This window comes from Leucoraja erinacea, chromosome 7 (assembly GCF_028641065.1).
Source record: "Leucoraja erinacea ecotype New England chromosome 7, Leri_hhj_1, whole genome shotgun sequence".
NCBI lineage: Eukaryota > Metazoa > Chordata > Chondrichthyes > Rajiformes > Rajidae > Leucoraja > Leucoraja erinaceus.
In genome coordinates, this window is record NC_073383.1 from 6,734,801 (window position 1) to 6,760,390 (window position 25,590).

General features: G+C 46.9%; 1 protein-coding gene across 1 annotated transcript in view; it reads right to left on the reverse strand.

Annotated features, from left to right (window-relative positions):
* Positions 1-692: 692 nt before the first annotated feature.
* itgb5 (integrin, beta 5) overlaps positions 693-25,590 on the reverse strand; it is a 96,778-nt gene continuing 71,880 nt past the window's right edge. The window contains exons 12-16 of the mRNA XM_055637708.1: positions 11,841-12,063; positions 9,402-9,502; positions 4,206-4,325; positions 1,740-1,906; positions 693-837 (exon numbers count right to left, since the gene is read on the reverse strand). Of these exons, the coding sequence (XP_055493683.1) occupies positions 742-837; positions 1,740-1,906; positions 4,206-4,325; positions 9,402-9,502; positions 11,841-12,063 (707 nt within the window). The 3' untranslated portion in view covers positions 693-741. The remainder of the gene's footprint in view (positions 838-1,739; positions 1,907-4,205; positions 4,326-9,401; positions 9,503-11,840; positions 12,064-25,590) is intronic.

The following is a 25,590-nucleotide window of genomic DNA, read 5'->3' on the forward strand; positions in this document are numbered from 1 at the left end:
ACGTTGCCAGAGTCGGGTCGGAACTCACGGCGCGGGCCCGCGTACCGTTCAGTCAACGATTCCGTTGTAAGCCTTGTTGTGCATTGTCGGGAGCAGTTCTACTGAGTGCACTGTGATGGGGTGCCTGTACAGAGGGTTGGTGGCCTGGAAGGGAAAGGGAAAGGGAAATGGATGATCAAGTTTATTGCTGTAGTTCTTGCACCCGACCTGCTGCAGTGATAAATAACACCAGACGCGTGTGCTGACATCGCATCAGTGACCTGCAGCAGCAGTGCATCCAATTCTCACCATCCTTTCATTTTCTAGAGGCGCATTATCTTATAGAGATGCACAAAATCATCAGAGGGATAGGTCGGGTAGCTGCACTGAGCAGGGGAATCGAGAACCAGAGAACATGGGGTTAAGGTGAGAGGGGGAAAGATTTAATGGGAACCTGAGGGGTGACATCTTTACACAAAGGGTGGTGGGTGTATGGAACAAGCTGGTAAGTCTTGCCCATGCCGACCAACATGCCCCATCTACAAGTTCTACCTGCCTGCATTTGGCCCATATCCCTTTAAACCTGTACCGTCCATGTACCTGTCCAAATGTTTCTTAAAGGTTGAGATAATGCCCCAACTACCTCCTCCGGCAGCTCGCTCCATACACCCATCACCCTTTGTGTAAAAAAGGTTACCCCTCAGGTTCCGAGGAACGTTGCCAGAGTCGGGTCGCAACTCACGGCGCGGGCCCGCGTACCGTTCAGTCAACGATTCCGTTGTAAGCCTTGTTGTGCATTGTCGGGAGCAGTTCTACTGAGTGCACTGTGATGGGGTGCCTGTACAGAGGGTTGGTGGCCTGGAAGGGAAAGGGAAAGGGAAATGGCTGATCAAGTTTATTGCTGTAGTTCTTGCACCCGACCTGCTGCAGTGATAAATAACACCAGACGCATGTGCTGACATTGCATCAGTGACCTGCAGCAGCAGCAGCAGTGCATCCAATTCTCACCATCCTTTCATTTTCTAGAGGCGCATTATCTTATAGAGATGCACAAAATCATCAAAGGAATAGGTCGGGTAGCTGCACTGCGCAGGGGAATCGAGAACCAGAGAACATGGGGTTAAGGTGAGAGGGGGAAAGATTTAATGGGAACCTGAGGGGTGACATCTTTACACAAAGGGTGGTTGGTGTATGGAACAAGCTGGTAAGTCTTGCCCATGCCGGCCAACATGCCCCATCTACACTGGTCCCACCTATACCGCATTTGGCCCATATCCCTTTAAAACTATATGTACCTGTCCAAATGTTTCTTAAAGGTTGAGATAATGCCCCAACTACCTCCTCCGGCAGCTCGCTCCATACACCCATCACCCTTTGTGTAAAAAAGGTTACCCCTCAGGTTCCTATTAAACCTTCCTCCCCCCCTTACCATAAACCTACTCCTCTCATGATCTTATACAGCTCCATAAGTTCACCCCTCATACTTCAAGGAATAAAGTCCTAGCCTGCCGAACCTCCCCCTATAGCTCAGACACTTGAGTCCCGGCAACATCCTTGTAAATCTTCTCTGCTCTCTTCCCCGCTTAATGACATCTTTCCTATAACAAGGTGGCCAACAAGGTGCACTATACTCCAAATGTGGCCTCACCAATGCCTTGTATAGCTGTAACATGACCCCCCCAACCTCTGTAAGCACTTTGACTGACCATCGAGTTACTTCTGCAGTGACTACTCATCTGACAGAGGTACAAGGGGCTTACCATCTCGTATCGTGCTCTGGATCGCTCGTTTTGAAACCGGGCAAATTCTCGCCTGTCGTGAACGGTCACGATGAGTTTCCAAATGGCCAGCAGAGCAATGCCCACGGCCAAGATGCTGCCAACCACCGCCAGCAGGACTGTCACCGGGTCCGTCCCACGCGCACATTCTGCAAAGTAAGAGCAATCCGTGAATAAACAATAGATCAACTCCATCTTATTCTGCGAGCACGGCCAACTCCACGTAACCCACAGTTCAACAGCATCACTGCCAGCAACACCTTGTGTGGGCGGCACGGTGTCGCAGCGGTAGAGGTACTGCCATACAGCGCCAGAGACCCGGCTTCCATCACGACTACGGGTGCTGCCTGTACGGAGTTTGCACGTTCTCAAGATTCAAGATTCAAGAGAGTCTGTCATGTGTCCCAGATAGGACAATGAAATTCTTGCTTTGCTTCAGCACAACAGAATATTGTAAGCATAAATACAGAACAGATCAGTGTGTCCATATACCATTGAATATATATATACACACACACACACATAAATAACCAGATAAAGTGTAATAGGCTATTAAAGTTCAGATTTTTGTTTGAGTTGAGTTTAATAGTCTGATGGCTGTGGGGGGAGGGGGGGGGGTGTGGAAGATTGCAACCTTCACGTGGTCCGCCCTGTTTCGACTAATGCAATCAACTTGACGTGCACAAACAGAAGATCAAATAGAACAAGTTGTCCAACAACTTTAGGCTGTGCACACCACACAAAAGAAGAAGAAGAATGGCTGTGGGGAAGTAGCTATTCCTAAACCTGAATGTTGCAGATTTCAGGCTCCTGTACCTTCTACCTGAAGGTAGCGGAGAGATGAGTGTGTCACCATGACCTGCCTGAGTTTTCTCCGAGATCTTCGGTTTCCTCCCACACTCCATAGAGGTACAGGTTTGTTGATTAATTGGTGTATGTGTATGCATCTTTAACACGTGCAGGTTCCTAAACATATACCATCTAAACTGGAAAAGTGTGTGAGAATCCTAGCTGAGCAGTGTAATGATGGAGAATACAGAGAATTACCCTGGTTGTGAGCGACAAAGACTAGGCCGTATAAGATGTCCACAGAGACATTGATTGTGGATTTCACCCCAAGAATTATATAGGGTGTGCCGGAGGAGGGAGATGGCAGCCTTGCCGGCAGTCTGTTGGTTTATTTCATCCTTTTTGGGGTTTTTTTTCTTCAGGTTCTTACCTTCCCGGAGAGGTGATCAGGTTTCGGATCACATTCTCCGTCTGTGCCGCCCACCATCGCTGGAGCGGGAAGCCGCCTCGGACTGTCGTGAGCCCCACCGTGGGACGCAGACTTACCATCGGAGCGGATCCCTTGCCTGGGATCACTCCCACCGCGGCCTGCGGACTTACCATCAAGGGCTCACAGTCTCGGGAGAGGCTAGTCGGGAGCTCCAACGCCGCAGGTTCGACCAGCCCCGACGGGAGGTTCGATCGCCCGGCACGGGGGAGCTGACATCCCCCCAACGCGGGAGCTGAACCCCTCGACCCGAAGGGCCCAAACGCTGCCGGCTACGGGAGTCAAGACCGTCCCGTCAACGGGGGGCTCGAGGCCCCCGACCGAGGAAGAACAAAAAGGGAAGGACTTGAACTTTATTTCGCCTTCCATCACAGAGAGGAATGTGTAGGAGTCACTGTGGTGGATGTTCATGTTAAAATGTGTTTTTTGAGTCTGTTGCTTTTTTAAATTGTATGATTGAATGGCCAGTGAATTTCACTACACCAATTGGTGTGTGTGACAATAAATGAGCCTTATGAACCTAATCATTCGGAAAACATATCTGACTAAATTTGAGCTGGACAAAAATAAGTTGTGGACCGGGGGTATTAATGTCAATGGGCATTTGTAGACCAGGGTTTAAGTAACAAGGGCCAGACGTGGTCCAGGGTACATGTAACAGGGGGCAGTTGTGGGGATGGCAGAGCAATGCAAGAGATGGACATTGCTGAACAAGCCGCAACCTTCTGGGTCATGCGAGGGAAGAGAGAAAACATGTTCACGTACAGAGTGGAGAGAGACACAAAAAGCTGGAGTAACTCAACTACTCACAGTAACTCATTTTCACCTATGGAGAGAAGAAATAGGTGATGTTTCAGGTTGAGACCACCCAGATTCTTCACAAGCCGAAACGTCACCTATTCCTTCTCTCCAGAGACGCTGCCTGTCCCGCAGAGTTACTCCAGCTTTCTGTGTCTATCTTCGGTTTAAACCAGCATCTGCAGTTCCTACCTACATGGTGGAGAGATAGATTGGTCAGGCATTGGATTGGGAGATGCAGAGAGATCCAAACATTCTGCCATTTTCATTGTCAGACACAATACAACCGACTCGCATGAGAGATGGTCAGATGGAGAACAGTCAGGTGTGTAACATACGTTAAGGACAATATTACCGACAGAGAGACAACTTGCCTGGCTCCTTCAACGCGGTGAGGACAGATTTTCCGCTGTCGTGCTCCGAGTAGGTGAACCTCATGACACAGTCGTTCTCGGTCTTGTACAGGCACAGAACTGCGTCCTGGTCAACGGTGTCTGGGGGGGAAATCGAAGAAGCGCTGGTCAGTGCCGTGGCAGGGAGGCAGTGCGGAGGCGGTAGTGGGTCATGAAGGTACTGCACGGTGCAGCCAGCTCCACCAACACAATAACGTGGTCCCGCTCCACGTCACCATCTCACCAACACTCAGACCCACCGCCACAACCTCAAACAAGCTAAAGGCAGGACAAAGACACAGCGGCAGGCAATTTCCGGTGTTGAGCAACACCGGAAATTGGAGGAACAGCACCTCATATTCCGCCCGGGTTGCTTGCGTCCTGATGGCATGAACGTTGAATTCTCCCAGTTTTGCTAGCCCTTGCTGTCTCCTCCCCTTCCTTAACCCGCGAGCTGTCTCCTCCCATCCCCCCGCCCTCGGGCTCCTCCTCCTCCCTTTTTCCTTCCTTCTCCCCCCCCACCCCCCCATCAGTCTGAAGAAGGGTTTTCGGCCCGAAACGTCGCCTATTTCCTTCGCTCCATAGATGCTGCTGCACCCGCTGAGTTTCTCCAGCATTTTTGTGTACCAAAGACACGGTGAAATGGCCAAGGCCATGTTAGAGAGCAGTGAACCTTTGTTATAATGCACCGTGGTGGGGGGGGGAACGGAATGATGTCCGCTCTTACTGATTGTCCGCTATAACCGAGACAAGGATTATCATTGTATAAACAAGTAGAGACAAACAAGTACGGTTGCTGGTTAATACACAAAAGGACACAGAGTGCTGGAGTAACTCAGCGGGTCAGGCAGCATCTGTGGAGAACATGAATAGGTGACGTTTCTCAGAGTGCTGGAGTAACTCAGCGGGTCAGGCAGCATCTCTGGAGAACATGGATAGGTGACGTTTCACAAAGTGCTGGAGTAACTCAGCGGGTCAGGCAGCATCTCTGGAGAACATGGATAGGTGACGTTTCACAGAGTGCTGGAGTAACTCAGTAGGTCAGGCAGCATCTCTGGAGAACATGGATAGGTGACGTTTCTCAGAGTGCTGGAGTAACTCAGCGGGTCAGGCAGCATCTGTGGAGAACATGGATAGGTGACGTTTCACAAAGTGCTGGAGTAACTCAGCGGGTCAGGCAACATCTCTGGAGAACATGGATAGGTGACGTTTCGGGTCGAGACCCTCTTACGCTCGGTGTGTATCTGGGCCTGGAATCCCGGTGGGTTGACAGCCCCGACCTGCTGGTGGCCAGGGGGAGAGGTGAGGATCAGCAGATTCAATGGTCGCAGCCCACGGGCGGCAGGAGTACAGGCGAGGGTCGGCGCTGGCGGCAGCGGCAGGCGCGGCCTGAAAATGGCCAGGGAGACGGTGCAAGCTGGGGATGGCTTCGGCAGCCCGGCCTGGTGGTGAAGGTCGCTAGGTCCATAAAGCCTACATGCTGCATAGGCTATACACGTTATTAGGCCACCCATTTTTAAGGCAGAGGTTGACAGATTCTTGATTAATACGGGTGTCATGGGTTATGGGGAGAAGGCAGGAGAATGGGGTTAGGAGGGAGAGATAGATCAGCCATGATTGAATAGCGGAATAGACTTGATGGGCCGAATGGCCTAATTTTACTCCTATCACTTATGAACATAGAAATTAGGTGGAGGAGTAGGCCATTCGGCCCTTCGAGCCTGCACCGCCATTCAATATGATCATGGCTGATCATCCAACTCAGTATCCCGTACCTGCCTTCTCTCCATACCCCCTGATCCCCTTAGCCACAAGGGCCACATCCATCCAACATAAATATAGCCAATGAACTGGCCCCAACTACCCTCTGTGGCAGAGAGTTCCAGAGATTCACCACTCTCTGTGTGAAAAGGTCTGTAATAACGAGGGTTTACTGTATTTAATAGATTGGAAAACACCATCACACTCCGCTGCATATTGATGGTGCTGCTGTAGAGAGGGTCAGCAGTGTGAAGTTCTTGGGACTTCACCTGGCGGATGACCTGACCTCTACGACCAACACCACAGCAGTGATCAAAAGAGCTCAGCAGCGGCTCCACCCTCTCCGGAGACTAAGAAAAGCAGGTCTCCCTACTGTTCATCTAAGGACCTTCTACAGGGGAACCATCGAGAGTATATTGACCTACGGCATCACTTCCTGGTTTGGGAGCTGCAAGGCTTATGAAGAATAACAACTTAACAGGATAGTGAAGACAGCCAGTAGGATCATTGGTGCCCCACTCCCTTTCCTGTTGGAGATCTATCAGAAGCATAGCATCCGCAGAGCCATCTCCATTATTAAGGACCCCTATCATCCATCACACCACATCTTCTCCATTCTGCCATCTGGGAAGAGGTACAGGAGCATCAGCTGCAAAACCAGCAGGATGCTCCACAGCTTCTTTCCACAGGTACAGAGACAACGAAAATAAGAGACTGGTTAACGGACTGTGTCCCCTCCCCATACATCATACACCAACACATCTAACCTCGCCCATACTTTGACAGCTAGGCACCTGTCAAAGCAAAGCCACTGTTCGGTCTGAATGTCTGTTTTTAGTTCAAATTTTAGGCCAATTTTAGATATGTTAATTTTAATTTTAAAGCTATATGTATTTATTCTGTTTTTATTAACTGCACTGACGGGAACTGATTGAGAAACAATTTTTCGTTTCTTCTGTGTATGTAAGTACTCAGTTAAAATGACATTAAAGTAAATACTGAATACTATTCCTTTTCTATCTGCCGCAATGTCAGCTTCTGGCACAATGTTGAGCTTTTGTCAAGTTTCAGACTTTCTATACAAATGTCTGTGATTTATTAGAATTTCCCAACCTACTTGAAATAGCCACGAGTAGAATGCTGTCATAAAATCTACAATATTCGGCTCTGCCATAAATCAAGGGCGTTTCCCAAATGACACTAAATTTTAATCTTCAAACCAATATTCCCACTGTTGCTGCTTTACAACGTCAGAGGCCCGGGTTCCATTCTGACTACGGGTGCTTGTCTGTTCGGAGTTTGTACGTTCTCCCCGTGACCTGCGTGAGTTTTCTCCGAGATCTTCGGTTTGCTCCCACACTCCAAAGACTTTCAGGTTTGTGGGTTAATTGGCTTAGTTATAAATGTTAAAAAAATTGATCCGAGTTTGTGTATGGCAGTGTTAATGTACAGGGATCGCTGGTCGGCGGGGGCAAAGTGACTTTTTCCACACTGTATCTCAAAACTAAACTAAAGAAACCAAATATATATTACTGAGGTATGCACATTCATGGTGAAGTTTGAATTTGTAAATACAGAACGTGGAAATCATCAACCGAATTACATCAGTGCATTTCCATCATTTATGTCTGTGTTTACAAGAGTATGTCCAGTACCAGCATCGTTGAATTGATCATCAGGAATGCAGCCGAGAGCTACAGTCACGGAACCTTTCCTTCCTCGAGCAGTACTGACATCTGGTTTCCAGTCCAGAGTGTGATATGGAAACAGGAACATGAACTTGTTCAGGGGGAGACCAACGCACAGCGGTCCATTCTCTGACAGCTGACAAAATGATGAGATGCATAGATAGTGTATGTGTACAACATCATGAGGGGAATAGTTCAGGTATATGCACAGAGTCTCTCGCCCAGAGTGGGTGAATCGAGGACTGGAAGACATACGTTTAAGGCCAAAGGGGAAACAATTTAATAGGAATCTGTGGGGTAACTTGTTCCACACAAAGGGTGGTGGGTGTATGGAACAAGCTGCCAGAGGAGGTAGTTGAGGCAGGGACTATCCCAACGTTTAAGAAACAGTTAGACAGGTACATGGATAGGACAGGTTTGGAGAGATAGGGACCATGCGCAGGCTGGTGGGACTAGCTGGCCAGTATGGGTAAGTAGGGCCGAAGGGCCTGTTTCCACACTGTATCACTCTATAGGGTAAACAGACAGAATCTTTCCCCCACGGTAGGAAAATCAAATACTCGAGGACATGGGTTTAGGGTGAGATGGGGAAGAGTATAATGGAGATGTTTGTATACCACTAGGGTGGTGAGTGCCTGGGACTCGCTGCCAGAGGGTGATGGAGGCAGATACAATAGTGGCGTTTAAGAGACTTTTGGATAGATGGTTTTGCAAAGAATGTAGGAATATGGATTATGTGCAGGCTGATAAGAGATGGTCTTGGCATCATGTGGGCACAGACATTGTGGGCCGAAGGGCCTATCTTTGTGCTGTATCGCTCTATGATCTATACTTCTTTCCAATCATCCTGTCATGAAGGCTGACCCACCATTTTCCCTTCTGCAGCTACCCGCTGGTCTTTAGTGACTTGTACACAAACACACCTCAGCCCCAGTTTACATCAACACCAGCCAATCCCTCATCATTTAACAAACATTCCACTTCTCTGCTCGGCTCCACCACAGTGAGCAACCGGGCAAGTGTTTCCACGTGACAGTCTATCTGCCGCATTCTCACCCACGCCTTCTCCACGTCTCCTGTCCACTACCAACCCTTTCTTGAACCTTTCCCCCTTAGTACGGGTGTCAGAGGTTATGGGGAGAAGGCAGGCAGGATAATGGGGTTAGGAGGGAGAGAGATAGTTCAGCCATGACTTAAACCCCTGTCCCATGGTACGAGTTCAATCCAAGAGCTCTCCCGAGTTTGCCCTGATTCGAACTCGGTGATTTACGGTAATGGCCGCTCGTCGGTACTCGGGGCTCTCGTGGACATTTTTCATCATGTTGAAAAATCTTCACCAGTCTTCCCGTGCTCTCCTGCCGTTAGCCAGTATTCCCGAGTACCTGCTGTTAAGTGGCGTTACGAGCCGCTAAGTGACGTCTCCGAGCTCCGACGTACCCGCTACGTTACGAGCCGCTAAGTGACGTCTCCGAGCTCCGACGTACCCGCTACGTTCATTCTCCGTGTTTATCACGAGTTTAATTTTTTTTAACTCGGGAGAGCTCTTGAAATTAACTCGTACTGTGGGACAGGGCTTTAAATGGTGGAGCAGACTTGCCGGGCCAGATGGCCTAATTCTACTCCTATTCCTTATGTCCTTATGCCTAACGCTGAGGTATTTCTATAATCTCTACACTTGGGTACCATTATCTCCAGGTGAATTTGACTTTTGGAAACAGGGTTTACTCACTGAGGGCATCGACTGTCAGGATCTCATCCTTGCAGAGTCGTTGACAGGTCTGATTGTCCGCCAGTCTCCCCGACTTAAACAGTCGACACTCGATACACTCCCTGCAACAGAAGAAGCAACCAGGAATTACTCTGCATGCATTTAACAACAAGTCTAATTCTAGAGCGGTGGGTTGAAGGTGAGAGGGGCGGAGGATAACCGAGATGTACAGGACAGCTTGTTTTTTTGCCACAGAGGGCAGCGAGTGCCTGGAAGCAACGCGCTGCCCGAGGGTGGTGGAGGCAAATGTAATAGTGGCTTTAGAACAGGCACATGGATATGCAAGGAATGGAGGGCTATGGATTGTGTGCAGGCTGTTAAGAGCACCCCACCTTAACATGAACAATGAATGCAAGAGCTATCTATCTTGTCAGCTTTAGGCTTATTACTGCCACGTGTACCGAGGAACGGTGACAACCTTTGTTTTGTGTGCTATCCGACAGATCAGATATTACTATACACCGTCAAACTCAAGTACAATGGGGAGAGCAAAGGGGACGATAAAGAATGCAGAATATAGTCTGAAGAAGGGTCTCTCCAGAGATGCTGCCTGTCCAACTGAGTTACTCCAGCCTTTTGCGTCTATCTGCACAATATAGTTGCTGGATTTACAAATGGGCACATGATGTAAAAACGTAGTGCAATAGCAACGGACGACAGATCTCTGAGACCAATACGCAGAGAGCCGCCACAAGGAATCAAGGGATATGTGGGAAAACCAGGAACGGGGTACTGATTTTAGATGATCAGCCATGATCATATTGAATGGCGGTGCTGGCTCAAAGGGCCGAATGGCCTACTCCTGCACCTCGTTTTTATTCTCTACTCTTCTTGTGATCCCCGACTCTGTCCCTGCCTCTGTCATTTGCTGCCGGGACTCTGATCTGTGTTACTCTCGTTTCTAGACAATCTTATGCCCCTGTCCCACTTAGGAAACCTGAACGGCAACCTCTGGAGACTTTGCGCCCCACCCAAGGTTTCCGTGCGATTCTCTGAGGTCCCCGGAGGTTTTTGACAGTCTCCCTACTAGCTTCCACTACCTGCAACCTCCGGCAACCACCTGCAACCTCTGGAAACATTGGGTGGGGCGCAAAGTCTCCAGAGGTTTCCGTTCAGGTTTCCTAAGTGGGACAGGGGCAGTGGACCTGACCATTCATACTCACCGTGTTAACTTGAAATCATATTTAGCTGCTGCTTAATAATGACATTAAATGCACCCGTGTACACCAACACTGCTTGTAGGATTTCAGTTTAGTTTATAGTTTACTTTAGTTTAGAGATACAGTGTGGAAACAGGCCCTTCGGCCCACCGAGTCCACGCTAACCATCGATCACCCCTTCACACTAGTTCTATGTTATCCCACTTTCTCATGCACACTAGGGGCAATTTACAGAGGGACAATTAACCTACAAACCTGTACGTCTTTGGGATGTGGGAGGAAGCCGGAGCATCCAGAGAAAACCCACGTGGTCACAGGGAGAACTTGCAAACTCCACACAGACTGCACCCAAGGTCAGGATCCAACCCGGGGGTCTCTGGAGCTGTAAGGCAGTAGCTCTAATCTGCCAACACTTAGATACATTTTCCATGCATAAACGGTGCAGGCAACGTTTTACATCATCGTTAAAAATGATTATCGCATAGTTTGCAACAATGCCTTGAATCCAACTCTGTTCAATTCTGGGACAATATGCCGGCATTAATTATTCTGCTTTATTATTCCAAAAATATTCATAACGGGATTCATGTTAGCAACTATCTTAAAACATCCCATAATATACTCAACATTTATATAGTCAGGTCAAAGCATGTTTTTTTTCTTTTGTAAAAGTTTTCTCTCATGAAAAAAGGTTGCATCTATCCCATAGTCTAAGACCAGAGGTGATAGCTTCAGAATAAAAGGATGTACGTTTAGGAAGGAGATGAGGAGGAATTTCTTTAGTCAGAGGGTGGAATTCATTGCCGCAGAGGGCTGTGGAGGCCAAGTCAGTGGATATTTTTAAGGCGTAGATTGAGAGGTGTTTGATTAGTACTGGGTGCCAAGGGTTACGGGGAGAAGTCAGGAGAATGGGGTTGAGAGGGAAAGATAGAAACATAGAAAATAGGTGCAGGAGTAGGCCATTCGGCTCGAAGAGCCGAATGGCCTACTCCTGCACCTATTTTCTATGTTTCTATGTTTATCAGCCATGATTGAATGGTGGCATAGACTTGATGGGCCGAATAGCCTAATTCTTCTCCTAGAACATATGAACTTATAACCAAGCACCAAACACAATGATGTGGTCTCTCCTTCAGGAGCACTCGGCTGTAAATAGTAAAGCTTCCACGTGGCTGTGCCACCGCTAATGTGTGCATGTGTAATGCCAAGTGTTCTGTTGCGGAGTGGGTACGGTGCCTACCTTTTAGTGCCACAGGCATCAGGGCAGGTGGGGCACCGCTCGCAGGTGTCCCCGAAAGCCCCAGGTTCGGTGCAGGAACACCGGCCGCAGGCACAGTTGCCCCTTCCGCTGCAAATCTGCCCGTCGTCCGACAAGCAGGTGTCCATCTCGGTCGAGCAGTTGCAGTTGTCTCCAACCCAGCCCTCGTGACACTTGCATTCACCACAGAGGCATTCTCCGTGACCTGGGGAGACAAGGAGCCTTGGTGAGAGACTCTCCAGGTGGTAATCAGTACCCTGCCTCCACCCGAAACGTCACATAGAAACATAGAAATTAGGTGCAGGAGTAGGCCATTCGGCCCTTCGAGCCTGCACCGCCATTCAATATGATCATGGCTGATCATCCAACTCAGTATCCCGTACCTGCCTTCTCTCCATACCCCCTGATCCCCTTAGCCACAAGGGCCACATCTAACTCCCTCTTAAATATAGCCAATGAACTGGCCTCAACTACCCTCTGTGGCAGAGAGTTCCAGAGATTCACCACTCTCTGTGTGAAAAAAGTTCTTCTCATCTCGGTTTTAAAGGATTTCCCCCTTATCCTTAAGCTGTGACCCCTTGTCCTGGACTTCCCTAACATCGGGAACAATCTTCCTGCATCTAGCCTGTCCAACCCCTTAAGAATTTTGTAAGTTTCTATAAGATCCCCCCTCAATCTCCTAAATTCTAGAGAGTATAAACCAAGTCTATCCAGTCTTTCTTCATAAGACAGTCCTGACATCCCAGGAATCAGTCTGGTGAACCGTCTCTGCACTCCCTCTATGGCAGTAATGTCCTTCCTCAGATTTGGAGACCAAAACTGTACGCAATACTGTCACCCATTCCTTCTCTCCAGAGATGCTGCCTGTCCCGCTGAGTTACTCCAGATTTTTGTGTCTGCCCCCCATCTCACAAGAGGCATCTCTGGAGCGGAACGTGTGATGGAACTGGACACATCCGCGGCAGCTGGAGGCATCTATGGGCAATGGGCGTGCAAACCCTAGAGGGGACGAGGTGGAAGGTGTTGCACTGAAGAAAGAAAAGATGGCAAAAATGATCAAAGATGAATTAAAGGGTTATACAGTGTGGAAACAGGCCCTTCGGCCCAACTTGCCCATGCCAACCAACATAGAGTTATAGTGTGGAAACATAGAAACATAGAAATTAGGTGCAGGAGTAGGCCATTCGGCCCTTCGAGCCTGCACCGCCATTCAATATGATCATGGCTGATCATCCAAACTCAGTATCCCGTACCTGCCTTCTCTCCATACCCTCTGATCCCCTTAGCCACAAGGGCCACATCTAACTCCCTCTTAAATATAGCCAATGAACTTGCCTCGACTACCCTCTGTGGCAGAGAGAGTTCCAGAGATTCACCACTCTCTGTGTGAAAAAAAGTTCTTCTCATCTCGGTTTTAAAGGATTTCCCCCTTATCCTTAAGCTGTGACCCCTTGTCCTGGACTTCCCCAACATCGGGAGCAATCTTCCTGCATCTAGCCTGTCCAACCCCTTAAGAATTTTGTAAGTTTTCTATAAGATCCCCTCTCAATCTCCTAAATTCTAGAGAGTATAAACCAAGTCTATCCAGTCTTTCTTCATAAGACAGTCCTGACATCCCAGGAATCAGTCTGGTGAACCTTCTCTGCACTCCCTCTATGGCAATAACGTCCTTCCTCAGGCCCTTCGGCCAGGAAACAGGCCCTTCGGCCCAACGCCCACACTGATCAACATACCCCATCTACACTTGCCCCACCTGCCTGCATTTCGCCCATATCCCTCCAAACCTACCCTATCCATGTACCTGTCTAAACATTTCTTAAATGTTGCGATAGTCCCTGCATCAACTACCTCCTCCGGCAGCACATTCCATACACCAACTACTCTGTGTGCAGAAATCGTTACTCCTCAGGTTCCCATCTAATCTTTCTCCCCTCACCTTAAACCTATGTCCTCTTCTTCTCGATTCCCCTACTCTGGGCAAAAGTGTGTGTGTGTTTACCCGACCTATTGTTTACAGTGTACTATGTATAAAATTATAAAAGGACTGGACAAGCTAGATGCAGGAAAAATGTTCCCAATGATGGGGGAGTCCAGGACCAGGGGCCACAGTCTAAGAATAAGGGGAGGCCATTTAAAACTGAGATGAGAAAAAAATGTTTTCACCCAGAGAGTTGTGAATTTGTGGAATTCTCTGCCACAGAGGGCAGTGGAGACCAATTCACTGGATGAATTTAAAAGAGAGTTACATAGCTCCAGGGGCTGGCGGAATCATGGGATATGGGGAGAAGGCAGGCACAGGTTTCTGATTGTGGATGATCAACCATGATCACAATGAATGGCGGTGCTGGCTCGAAGGGCCGAATTGCCTCCTCCTGCACCTATTTTCTACGTTTCTAAATTTACATATTCTGTTGTGCTGCAAGTAAGAATGTCATTGTTCTATCTGGGACACATGACAATAAAACACTCTTTCTTTGATCTATTCTTCTTGTCATTTTGTACACCATCACCCCTCATCCTCCTGTGCTGCAAGGAATAAAGCCCTAGCTCAACCACTTCCTCTAGTTCAGTCCCTCGAGTCCTGGAACCATCCTTCTCTGAACCTTATCAAGCCTTTCCTATAACATGGTGACCAAAACTGAACACCAATACTCTAAATGTAGCCTCACCAACTTCTTATATAACTGTAACCTCTCAACTTATGCTGATAAATGTGAGGTGCTACACCTTGGCAGGACACATCAAAATAGGACGTACATTGTAAATGGTAGGGAATTGAAGAATGCAGTTGAACAGAGGGATCTGGGAATAACCGTGCATAGTTCCTTGAAGGTGGAATCTCATAATAGATAGGGTGGTAAAGAAAGCTTTTGGTATGCTAGCCTTTATAAATCAGAGCATTGAGTATAGAAGCTGGGATGTAATGTTAAAATTGTACAAGGCATTGGTGAGACCAAATCTGGAGTATGGTGTACAATTTTGGTCGCCCAATTATAGGAAGGATGTCAACAAAATAGAGAGAGTACAGAGGAGTTACTACTACTAGAATGTTGCCTGGGTTTCAACTAGAAACTAAGTTACAGAGAAAGGTTGAACAAGTTAGGTCTTTATTCTCTGGAGCGCAGAAGGTTAAGGGGGGACTTGATAGAGGTCTTTAAAAAAATGATGAGAGGGATAGACAGAGTTGATGTGGACCAGCTTTTCCCTTTGAGAATAGGGAAGATTCAAACAAGAGAACATGACTTCAGAATTAAGGGACAGAAGTTTAGGGGTAACATGATGGGAACTTCTTTACTCAGAGAGTGGTAGCGGTGTGGAATGAGCTTCCAGTGGAAGTGGTGGAGGCAGGTTCGTTGGTATCATTTAAAAATAAATTGGATAGGCATATGGATGAGAAGGGAATGGAGGGTTATGGTATGAGTGCAGGCAGGTGGGACTAAGGGAAAAAAGTTGTTCGGCACGGAATTGTAGGCCAAGATGGCCTGTTTCCGTGCTGTAATTGTTATATGGTTATATGGTTAACTGCTATACTAAAGGTAGCAATGTTACAAAATTTTGAGATTTAAAAAATCAAGTCTGCAATTTATCCCATCAGATAAAGCATAACAATAAGTTTAATTTGACACCTAATTCACTTTCATATCTCAAGTAATAAAAAAGTTATGGCCATTTTCATACTCGGAAATTAGCATCTTGTTCCCTATTGATTTTCTATGGACATAACAAAAAAGCTGTGATCGTGGACAGTCAAAAGCCCATAACCTTCTTAAAAATTAAGAGAACTGAATTAAATTTTCAGTTATCATAGATTGAAGCATTCTGAAACAAATATAAAATAATCTTACTTGGATGACCTGAAATTAAAGCATATAATTAGTTAGTTACCCAATTGTAGCTAATTTCAAACTTCAATTACTAGTCTAAACATCTATCCATTTCTTAATAAATGATTAACATTTTTAAATAGCCTAAGTGTCCAAATAATATTCACAAATAATTCACAATAAAACACGATTTTTAAATCTAATTTACATCAATTTATAGGCCAAATGGAAGGAATTTAGTGTTCATTTGCTGTAAATTAAAGCCAATTTAAATCGGCTTTCTAGTGGGTTCCTGTGAACGCGCTGGTTTAGAACGTTCACATTGTGCTGGATTTGTGCCCTCAAGTGCCAAGAAAAATACTGCGGGATATAAAGAGCCCAAAATGAGCTACTCGCTATAGAAAACTTTATATATAGGGTTATATACAAGCCCCATTTAATGTAAAAATAAGGTACATACCTTTAATTGTTTGCTTTATAAAACCCTGGGGCTGCGAGAGGTTGCGGAGTGAGAGAGTGATTTTTAATCTACTATAAATATTATACAAGGCCATAAAAACTAATAATACCTTTTGCGACGGGGTCTTTCAGCGATTTTCCGTTAATGATTTACTAGGCTGAACATTTTCGATTGGAACAGCCTAGTAAAAATCGCGTTTTAAACCCGCCCCCTCTAAACAGCGCCAAAATCACACACAAGGGGTGGGGCAGATGCTCAGCCACGATTCAGGTACGTTTTGTAACATACCTACTAAAGGGGCTGTCCCACTGCGGCGACCTAATCCGCGAGTTTAGAAGAGTTTGCCCTCGACTCGTACTCGCAGCATGGTCAACACGAGGTCCTAGGAGGTCTTTGTAACTCTCCTTCATGCTTGAGAGTAGTCCCTGCGTACTCGAGGCTAGGTCTCGGCGTATTTTTCAACGTTGAAAAATGCCCGCGAGTGAAAAAGGCCATGGAAAAAAAATCAATCTTTTTTTCACTCATAGGTTTAGTCGAAGTAGGTCGGGATGTTATTCGTAGGTAATCGAGGGCAGTCGAAAGTGATTGAAGGTAGTCGAAGATAGTCTTCAACATAGTCGAAGGGAGATCACACTCACACACCCACTGGGGCCTCCGCTGCCACCGATCTTCACTGTCTCCCCAGGGCCATCGACGGTAACCCGTCAGCAGCTGCGCACAAACCCTCTACGGCGAAATGACCTGAAAGTCCCCGCGCTACCAGACTAGTTCGCCGCACGGAATGTGTTAAGAATTTGCCACGGGCCGGATGTGGCCCGCAGGCCATAGTTTGCACCCAATACAACTATTTTTTGCCAGCTCTTGTTCACATTTCCTCCCAGACTGTTTTGTGTTCTACTCATTCTTTACACTTCCCGACTGTGTTTGACTGCACAAGGAGGTCGGGGACTCACATCGACTTGTTTTACCAAAACATGTGAAACATTTTTGTTTCCCCAGTGGGAAGAACTATGGTGTTGACGAGGCTGTTAGACAGGCACATGGATATGCGGGGATTGGTGGGATATGGATCACGTGCGGGCAGAGAATAAACATCGAGACAGTAATCACTGAATATATGCATGTCCCGCGCTATATTGGCACGCTAAACTAGGAGCAAGTAAAAGAACTTGGCATTCATTGTGCTCGACATCTTTGGGAAGTTGTGTTAAAATGTTGAGCGTCTGATGAAGACGGTATTAACCACTGAATCACAACTCATCATTAATGAGCACATGTGGAATAACATCGACCTCATTCAGTAATGTGCTGCGAGAGGCCAAGCCCTGCAGATATCATTGCAGCAAAAATGGGCGAGAAAACTCCCTCCTATATAGATTCTCTCATCTCACAAGCACAAAATCATTCAATTTGGTTTGTGACCCGACTTATTTCCGTTTTGCTTTGAATGTGATATTCCACAGATTAATATTCAGTCCCATGAATGTTACACATCTGTTCCTTATACAGTTCAGCTGTGACGTCATGTGAATTATTTCATCGGATATAAATGCTTCGGAAAAAAAACAAGGTTGTAAGTGTTGCTCTTTTAAAAACATGAACAAAAAATCTTTCTCGTTACAGTTAATTAATTTCCCCACATTTCATGGAAATATTTCTGGTCACACGCAGTTCCAATTAACCACAGTGCAAATAAATTATCGAGACTAAGTTCATTTACTTCTGCATTATCTGTGCCAGTTCTGCCCACTGGGGAAACATTAATGTTTCACATGTTTTGGTAAAACAAGTAGGCGTGAATCCCCGACCCCCTTGTACAGTCAAATACAGTCGGGAAGTGTGAAGATTGAGTAGAACACAGAACGGTACAGTCGGAAGGAACTGCAGATGCTGGTTTACACCGAAGGTAGACGCAAAATGCTGGAGTAACTCAGCGGGACAGGCAGCATCTCTGGAGAGAAGGAATGGGCGACGTTTCTGGTTGAGACCTTTAGCACAGGAACAAGCCCTTTGGCCCGCCATGTCCGTGCCAAACACTACGCCAAGTTAAACTAATCCCCAGTGCCTGCACGTCATCCATATCCCTCCATATGCATGTGCTTGTCTAAAAATCTTCATAAACATCACTGTCGTATCCGTTTCCACCATCATCCCCGGCAGCGCGTTCCAGGCACCCACCACCTGAAAAAAAAATTGTCCTGCACACCCCCCCTTAAACGTTGCCCCTCCACATTTTGTCAATTCCATCCTCTAAGCTTAAAGCTATGCGACCAGTCTTTGACTATTGTGACTGCTGGAATGCTAGGTTTATCATGGACAGAGCAGAAAGCATTTTATCAGGATTCATCTCAGCTTGGTTTGGGAACAGCTCCATTCCAAGACCGCAAGAAATTGCAGCGAATTGTGGACGCAGCCCGGACCATCACACAAACCAACCTCCCTTCCATTGACTCCATTTATACCTCACGCTGCCTCGGCAAGGCCAGCAGCATAATCAAGGACGAGTCGCACCCTGGCCACTCCCTCTTCTCCCCCCTCCCATCGGGCAAAAGGTACAGAAGTGTGAAAACGCACACGACCAGATTCAGAAGTCTGAAGAAGGGTTTCGGCCCGAAACGTTGCCTATTTCCTTCGCTCCACAGATGCTGCCTCACCTGCTGAGTTTCTCCAGCACTTTTGTCTACCTCGGATTCAGGGACAGTTTCTTCCCAGCTGTTATCAGGTAACTGAATCATCCTACCACAACCACTATCTACCTCATTTGTGACGCTCAGACTGTCCTTGATCGGACTTTGCTGGCTTTACCTTGCACTAAACGACATTCCATTATCATGTAGACTCAATGACAACTTCATCAACAAGATCGCTGATGACACAACAGTGGTGGGTCTCATCAGTGACAATAATGAGTCGGCATACAGGATGGAGGTGGAGCTGCTCACAGGATGGTGCAAATCCCACAACCTCATTCTCAACGTGGGAAAAACTAAGGAGATGGTGGTTGACTTCAGGAGGGCGGGAAAACAACACCATACACCTCTGCACATCGATGGAGCTGATGTGGAAAGGGTCAGCAGCGTGAAGTTCCTAGGACTCCACCTGTCAGATGACCTGATGTCCACAACCAACACCACAGCACTGGTCAAGAGTGCCCAGCAGCGACTACACCCTCTCCGAAGACTACGTAAAGCAGGTCTCCCCACTACACACCTACGAACTTTTTATAGGGGGACAGTCGAGAGCACATTGACCTACGGCATCACTTCCTGGTTCGGGAGCTGCAAGGCGTACGAACGGCACCAACTAGACAGGATTGTGAAGACCGCCAGCAGGATTATTGGTGCTCCACTCCCTTTCTTGCTGGACATATACAGGAAGAGATGTATCAACAGAGCCATCTCCATCATCAAAGACCCCTACCACCCATCGCATCACATATTCTCCATCCTGCCATCTGGGAAGAGGTACAGGAGCATTAGCTGCAAAACCAGCAGGATGCTCCTCAGCTTCTTCCCGCAGGCTATAAGACTGATAAACGGACTTAGCCCCCTGCCAAAGTATCGCGCACCAACCACCAACCTGGACACACTGCAGCAGCTGTCGATCAGAACGCCTGTTGATGTTTAGTAGAGAGTAGAGTGTTTAATTTAATTTGTTCATGATATATGTATTTTTATTTCTATTTACTTGTTGTTATTTGTACTGCACACTGAATGGACACTGGTTGAGCAACGTTTTTTTGTTTCCTCTGGGTATGCGAGTACTCAGGAAATAACAATAAATATATACTGATACTGATGTATCTATACACTGTAAATGGCTCGATTGTAATCATGTATTGTCTTTCTGCTGATTGGATCGCACACAACTAAAGTTTTTCACTGTACCTCGGTACACGTGACAATAAACTAAACTGAAGATTGAAAGCTGCCGTTCTCTGTATTTTCAACTTGTATTGAAGTTGGGAGGCCACAGCACTCTCCTTCACCACTCAGCTCCATATGACCCAGGGAGAATCGACAATTCTCACCTTTAACGGCCTCCTCTCTTAATACATGCAGGCACGATCTCGTCCTTATTTTCCACCTGTTAATGGTACCGATTCGACCAGTACCTCTGGCTCTCCACCACTCATCTCCTCCCCCCTCCCCCCTCCGCCCACCCTCCGGAATGTTCTACAGCCGCTCTGTCATGCAGGAGACCACGCAATCCCGGAGTCATGCCCGCAACTACAGAATGCCTCTGTATCCGCCTCACTATAAACCTTCTGTAAACGTTACCCCAGTCGCCATCTCATCCCAGCCAATAACATTGCACCAGCTACAGTCTAGTACATTAATAGGAGCAGAATTAACCCATTCGGCCCATCACGTGACCTCCACCACTCAATCCCATTCTCCTGCCTTCTCCCCATAATCTCTGACACCTGTACTAATCAAGAATCTACCTATCACCACCTTAAAAATATCCAATGACTTGGCCTCCACAGCCTTCTGTGGCTATGAATTTCACAGATTCACCACCCTCTGACAAAATGAATTCATCCTCCTTTTATTCTAAGGCTGTGCCCTCTAGTCCTAGATTCTCCCACTGGTGGAAACATCATCTCCACACTCACTCTACCCACTCCTTTGGTCCTTGTTTCCATCTTGAGTTAACCCAAGGAGGAAGAGGTGCGGTTTCTCTCTCTGGCCTTGGAGCTCCTTGGGCGTTAAGGACAGTATTTCCAGGCTGTGGGCCAGTGGCAATGTCCAGATCTTTTGTGCGAACCAGTGAATTGTTGCATTGTACAATGGTACGTTTGATATCCTCTATGTTGTTTGTGATGTGGACCCAGAGATCAAGTCATAGAGCAATTCAGTGTGGAAATAAGCCCTTTGGCTCAACTTGCCTATGCCAGCCAACATGTCCCATCTACACTAGTCCCACCTGCCTGCATTTGGCCCATATCCCTCTAAACCCATCCTATCCATGTACCTGTCCAAATGTTTTTTAATGTAAACTTGGTTCTTAAAAATCTGGTTTGCAGTCATATTCTGCGTTCTAGTGGGAGAGTCTAGGACCAGAGAGCACAGCCTCAGAGTAAATGACGCACCTTTAGAATGGATATGAGGATGAATTTCTTTAGTCAGAGGGCGGTGAATCTGTGGAATTCATTGCCGTAGAAGGCTGTGGACGCCAAGTCATTGGGCATTGTTTTAGTGCGGTGATTGGCAGATACTTGATTAGTACGGGTGTCGGGGGTTATGGGGAGAAGGCAGGAGAATGGGTTTAAGTGGGAAAGATAGATCAGCCATGATTGAATGGCAGAGTAGTCTCGATGGGCCGAATGGCCTAATTCTGCTCCTGTCACGTGAACTTGCGAGCGCCGGCCAACAAAACCAGAAATACAACTCTGCATGATGACATCATTTTCTAATAGCTTGCAATTTTTAAGGAGTCTCATGATCTTCAAATAGCATAAAAGGAAAGTGAGAGAAATGATTCCTTCCCTTTCTCAGTATTGCAGCAATCGCTCGATTTCCGATGCTGCCTGAGCCGCTGAGTTACTCCAGCACTTTGTGCCTGATTATTTCCAATGCCTGCATTATAACAGTTCACCAGCCTGTGCACAGTCAACCTTGCATGTCCTCATCTGGCATTGACACAGGTTGTAAACCTACAGAAATGGAAGGAACACACACTCTCACACTCATCCTGAATTTATATACATAGAGTGGCGATTAATTTACAAAGATAACATGAAGCTTTTGAATTGAACCAGATCTTAACCTGGAATTGAAAACCAGAGGACATAGGTTTAAGGTGGTGGGGGGAAGCTTTCACAGGAAACATAGAAACATAGAAATTAGGTGCAGGAGTAGGCCATTCGGCCCTTCGAGCCTGCACCGCCATTCAATATGATCATGGCTGATCATCCAACTCAGTATCCCGTACCTGCCTTCTCTCCATACCCCCTGATTCCCTTAGCCACAAGGGCCACATCTAACTCCCTCTTAAATATAGCCAATGAACTGGCCTCAACTACCCTCTGTGGCAAAGAGTTCCAGAGATTCACCACTCTCCGTGTGAAAAAAGTTCTTCTCATCTCGGTTTTAAAGGATTTCCCCCTTATCCTTAAGCTGTGACCCCTTGTCCTGGACTTCCCTAACATTGGGAACAATTTTCCTGCATCTAGCCTGTCCAACACCTTAAGAATTTTGTAAGTTTCTATAAGAACCCGAGGCAACTTTTTTTTTTACACACAAATGTTGGTGGGTGCATGGAAAGAGCTGCCGGAGGAGGTAGTTAAGGCAGAGTATATCACAATGTTTAGGAAACATTTGGACAAGTGCATGGATAGGATAGGTTTAGAGGGTTGTGGATTGGGAACAGCTCCATCCAGGACCGCAAGAAATTGCAGAGAGTTGTGGACGCAGCCCAGACCATCACACAAACCGACCTCCCTTCCATTGACTCCATCCACACTTAACCATGCCCCGGCAAGGCCACCAGCATAATCAAGGACGAGTCGCATCCTGGCCATTCCCTCTTCGCCCCTCTCCCATCAGGCAAGAGCTACAGACATTTGAAAACGCACACCTCCAGATTCAGGGCCATTTTTCTCCCAGGCAACTGAACCATCCTCTCACCAACTAGAGAGCAGTCCTGAGCCTCTCACTTCATTGGATACATTTCAACTATCCTTAATCAGTCTTTTGCTGGACTTTACCTTGCACTAAACATTATTCCCTTTATCCTGTATCTGTACACTGTGGGCGGCCTGATTGTAATCATGTAATCAATCATGTGTAGTCTTTTCGCTGATTTGCAAGCACGCAATAAAAAAGCTTTTCACTGCACCTCGGTACACATGACAATTATAAACTAAACATCAACTACATTGAGAAAGAAACTACCTTTTACACCAGTCATGGGTCTATCGAGACTGAAGAAGGATCCAGACTCGAAACGTCACCCTGCCTGACCCACTGAGTTACTCCAGCACTTTGTGTGCATCTTTGGTGCAAACTAACATTTGCAGTTCCTTGTTTCTACATTGTGGATTTATCATTAGTGACTCAAGCAACTCCAGATGCTAGTTTGCAAAAAAAAAGGCACAAGGTGCTGGAGTAACTCAATGGGTCAGGCAGCATCTCTGGATGGAATGGATAGACGATTTGAAACGTCACCTATCCATGTTCTCCAGCGATGCTGCCTGACCCACTGAGTTACTCCAGCACTTTGTGAAACGTCACCTATCCATGTTCTCCACAGATGCTGACTGACCCGCTGAGATACTCCAGCACTTTCTGTCTTTTTTCCTCCAATAGCGATACCACACGAACATTAAACTAAAATATCAGAGAACAAATTAATAGCAGGAGTAGGCCATTCGGCCCGACATGCCTGCTTCAGTATTTGACTCATTCAAGGGTCCATCTCCACACCAATTTCTAGCTGTTTCCATGTTTCCCACAATCGATCAACCGCTGTTTTGAATGAACACAATGGCAGCCTCCGGAGCGGAGCATTCATACCCTCGATGTCAAAAGATTTCTCTGGTCGGCCCTCATTCTAACTGTACAACTGGTCCAGGATTCAAGCCCAGGGAATCATCCTCCCTACATCTAACCAGCCAAGCATGAGTAAAGTTTCCAAATATTTATTTAGCTATAAATCTAATTGAATATCACCTGACAAAAATTAAAAGCTTGAACAGTATGATAATTTTCCAATTCCACGATCTCAGCAGCAGCCTCAACCATCTCAATGTTTAATATGTGGACAGGCAGACATCTTACAGAGAACAGCATCTTAAAATGCGAGGAAGACTGCAGAGAACAGCATTGAGAATAAGGGGTAGGCCATTTAGGACTGAGGTGAGGAAAAATGTTTTCACCCAGAGAGTTGTGAATCTGTGGAATTCTCTGCCACAGAAGGCACTGGAGGCCAAATCACTGAACGTTTTCAAGAGAGAGTCAGATATAACTCTTAAGGCCAACGGAATCAAGGGATATGGGGAGAAAGCAGGAACGGGGTACTCATTTTCGATGACCAGCCATGATCATGCTGAATGGCGGTGCTGGCTCGACGGGCCGAATGGCCTACTCCTGCACCTATTTTCTATGTTAAAATGGGTGGAATACTGCATGGAACAGCAGCTTAAAATGCGTGGAAGTCTGCCACGATCACCCCAGTCTCCAGTATGGCTAGATAATAGGAACACACCCCCTTTCCGTCCTCACACAACTCTGAACACAAAACAGTCTCGTTGACTCTGATACAACAGAGAACAGTCCCATTTACCCAGTGCCATCACCACTCAGCAAGTGAGATTTAAAAAAGACTCAACATGCAAAACAATCTCCTTGTTCCCATCTTGCAAGCAATCTTCAGCATCAGCTGGAATGTGGGTCCCTAGCCACGAGCTAAGTCAGCCAACGAGACATGGAAAAAATGTGAACATGTTTGCTTGTGAAACTTAAATGTTCAGTTCTGTTCATGACTCATCTGAGAACATGTTCTCTTCTGACACGTCCTGGGCAATATTCACTGATGTCGGGTTTCAATTCTCGGACAACAATCCTCGGGTGGGACGATGCGTGGGAACAATTGGTGGACACCACTCCTGGACACCATTCCTCGGATCAGGGTATCACCGATACATGGTGTCAATTCGTTGATAGCATTCCCTCGGTGGCTGCTCGGGTTAACATGTGCAGCATGTTGGCGCAGCAGTAGAGTTGCTGCCTCACAGTGCTAGAGACCCAGGTTCGATCCTGACTACGGGCGCTGTCTGTGCCAAATGTGTACATTCTCCCCGTAACTTGCTTGGGTTTTCTCCGGGTGCTCCGGTTTCCTCCCAGACTCCAAAGATGTACAGGTTAGTTGGCTTGGAATAATTTTAAATTGTCCCTAGTGTGTAGGATAGTGTAGGTGTGTGGGGATCGCTGGTCGGCGCGGACTTGGTGGTCCAGAGAGCCCGTTTCTGCACTGTATCTCAAAACTAAACTAAATCCTAGACAACATTCACTGGTATGGCCATCAAGTCATGGACAACATTTCCTGGTGGGCATGAAGTCATGGGCACCGTTCCCTAGGTGGGCTGGTGTGGGCATCAAGCAGCAAGTAATGAACAGGGAAGGGGGGGGGGGGAGAAGGGGGGAAAGGGGGGGGAGGGGGAGGAAGGGGGGGGAGAAGGAGTGGAGACACTTTTAGGAAGTATAATAAAGTTCAGGGGTAAAATTGGAGACCCTCGGACTATTTTTAATCAGACTATACTGGACTTTATCTTGCAGTATTGTTACTTCCTTTATCCTGTATCTGTACACTGTGGACAGTTTGATTGCAATCATGTATAGTTTTTCCGCTGACTGGATAGCACGCAACATAAATGCTTTTTCACTGTACACGTGACAATCATAAACTAAACTATAACTTAGTTATTTACCGAAGGAGTCAGGAC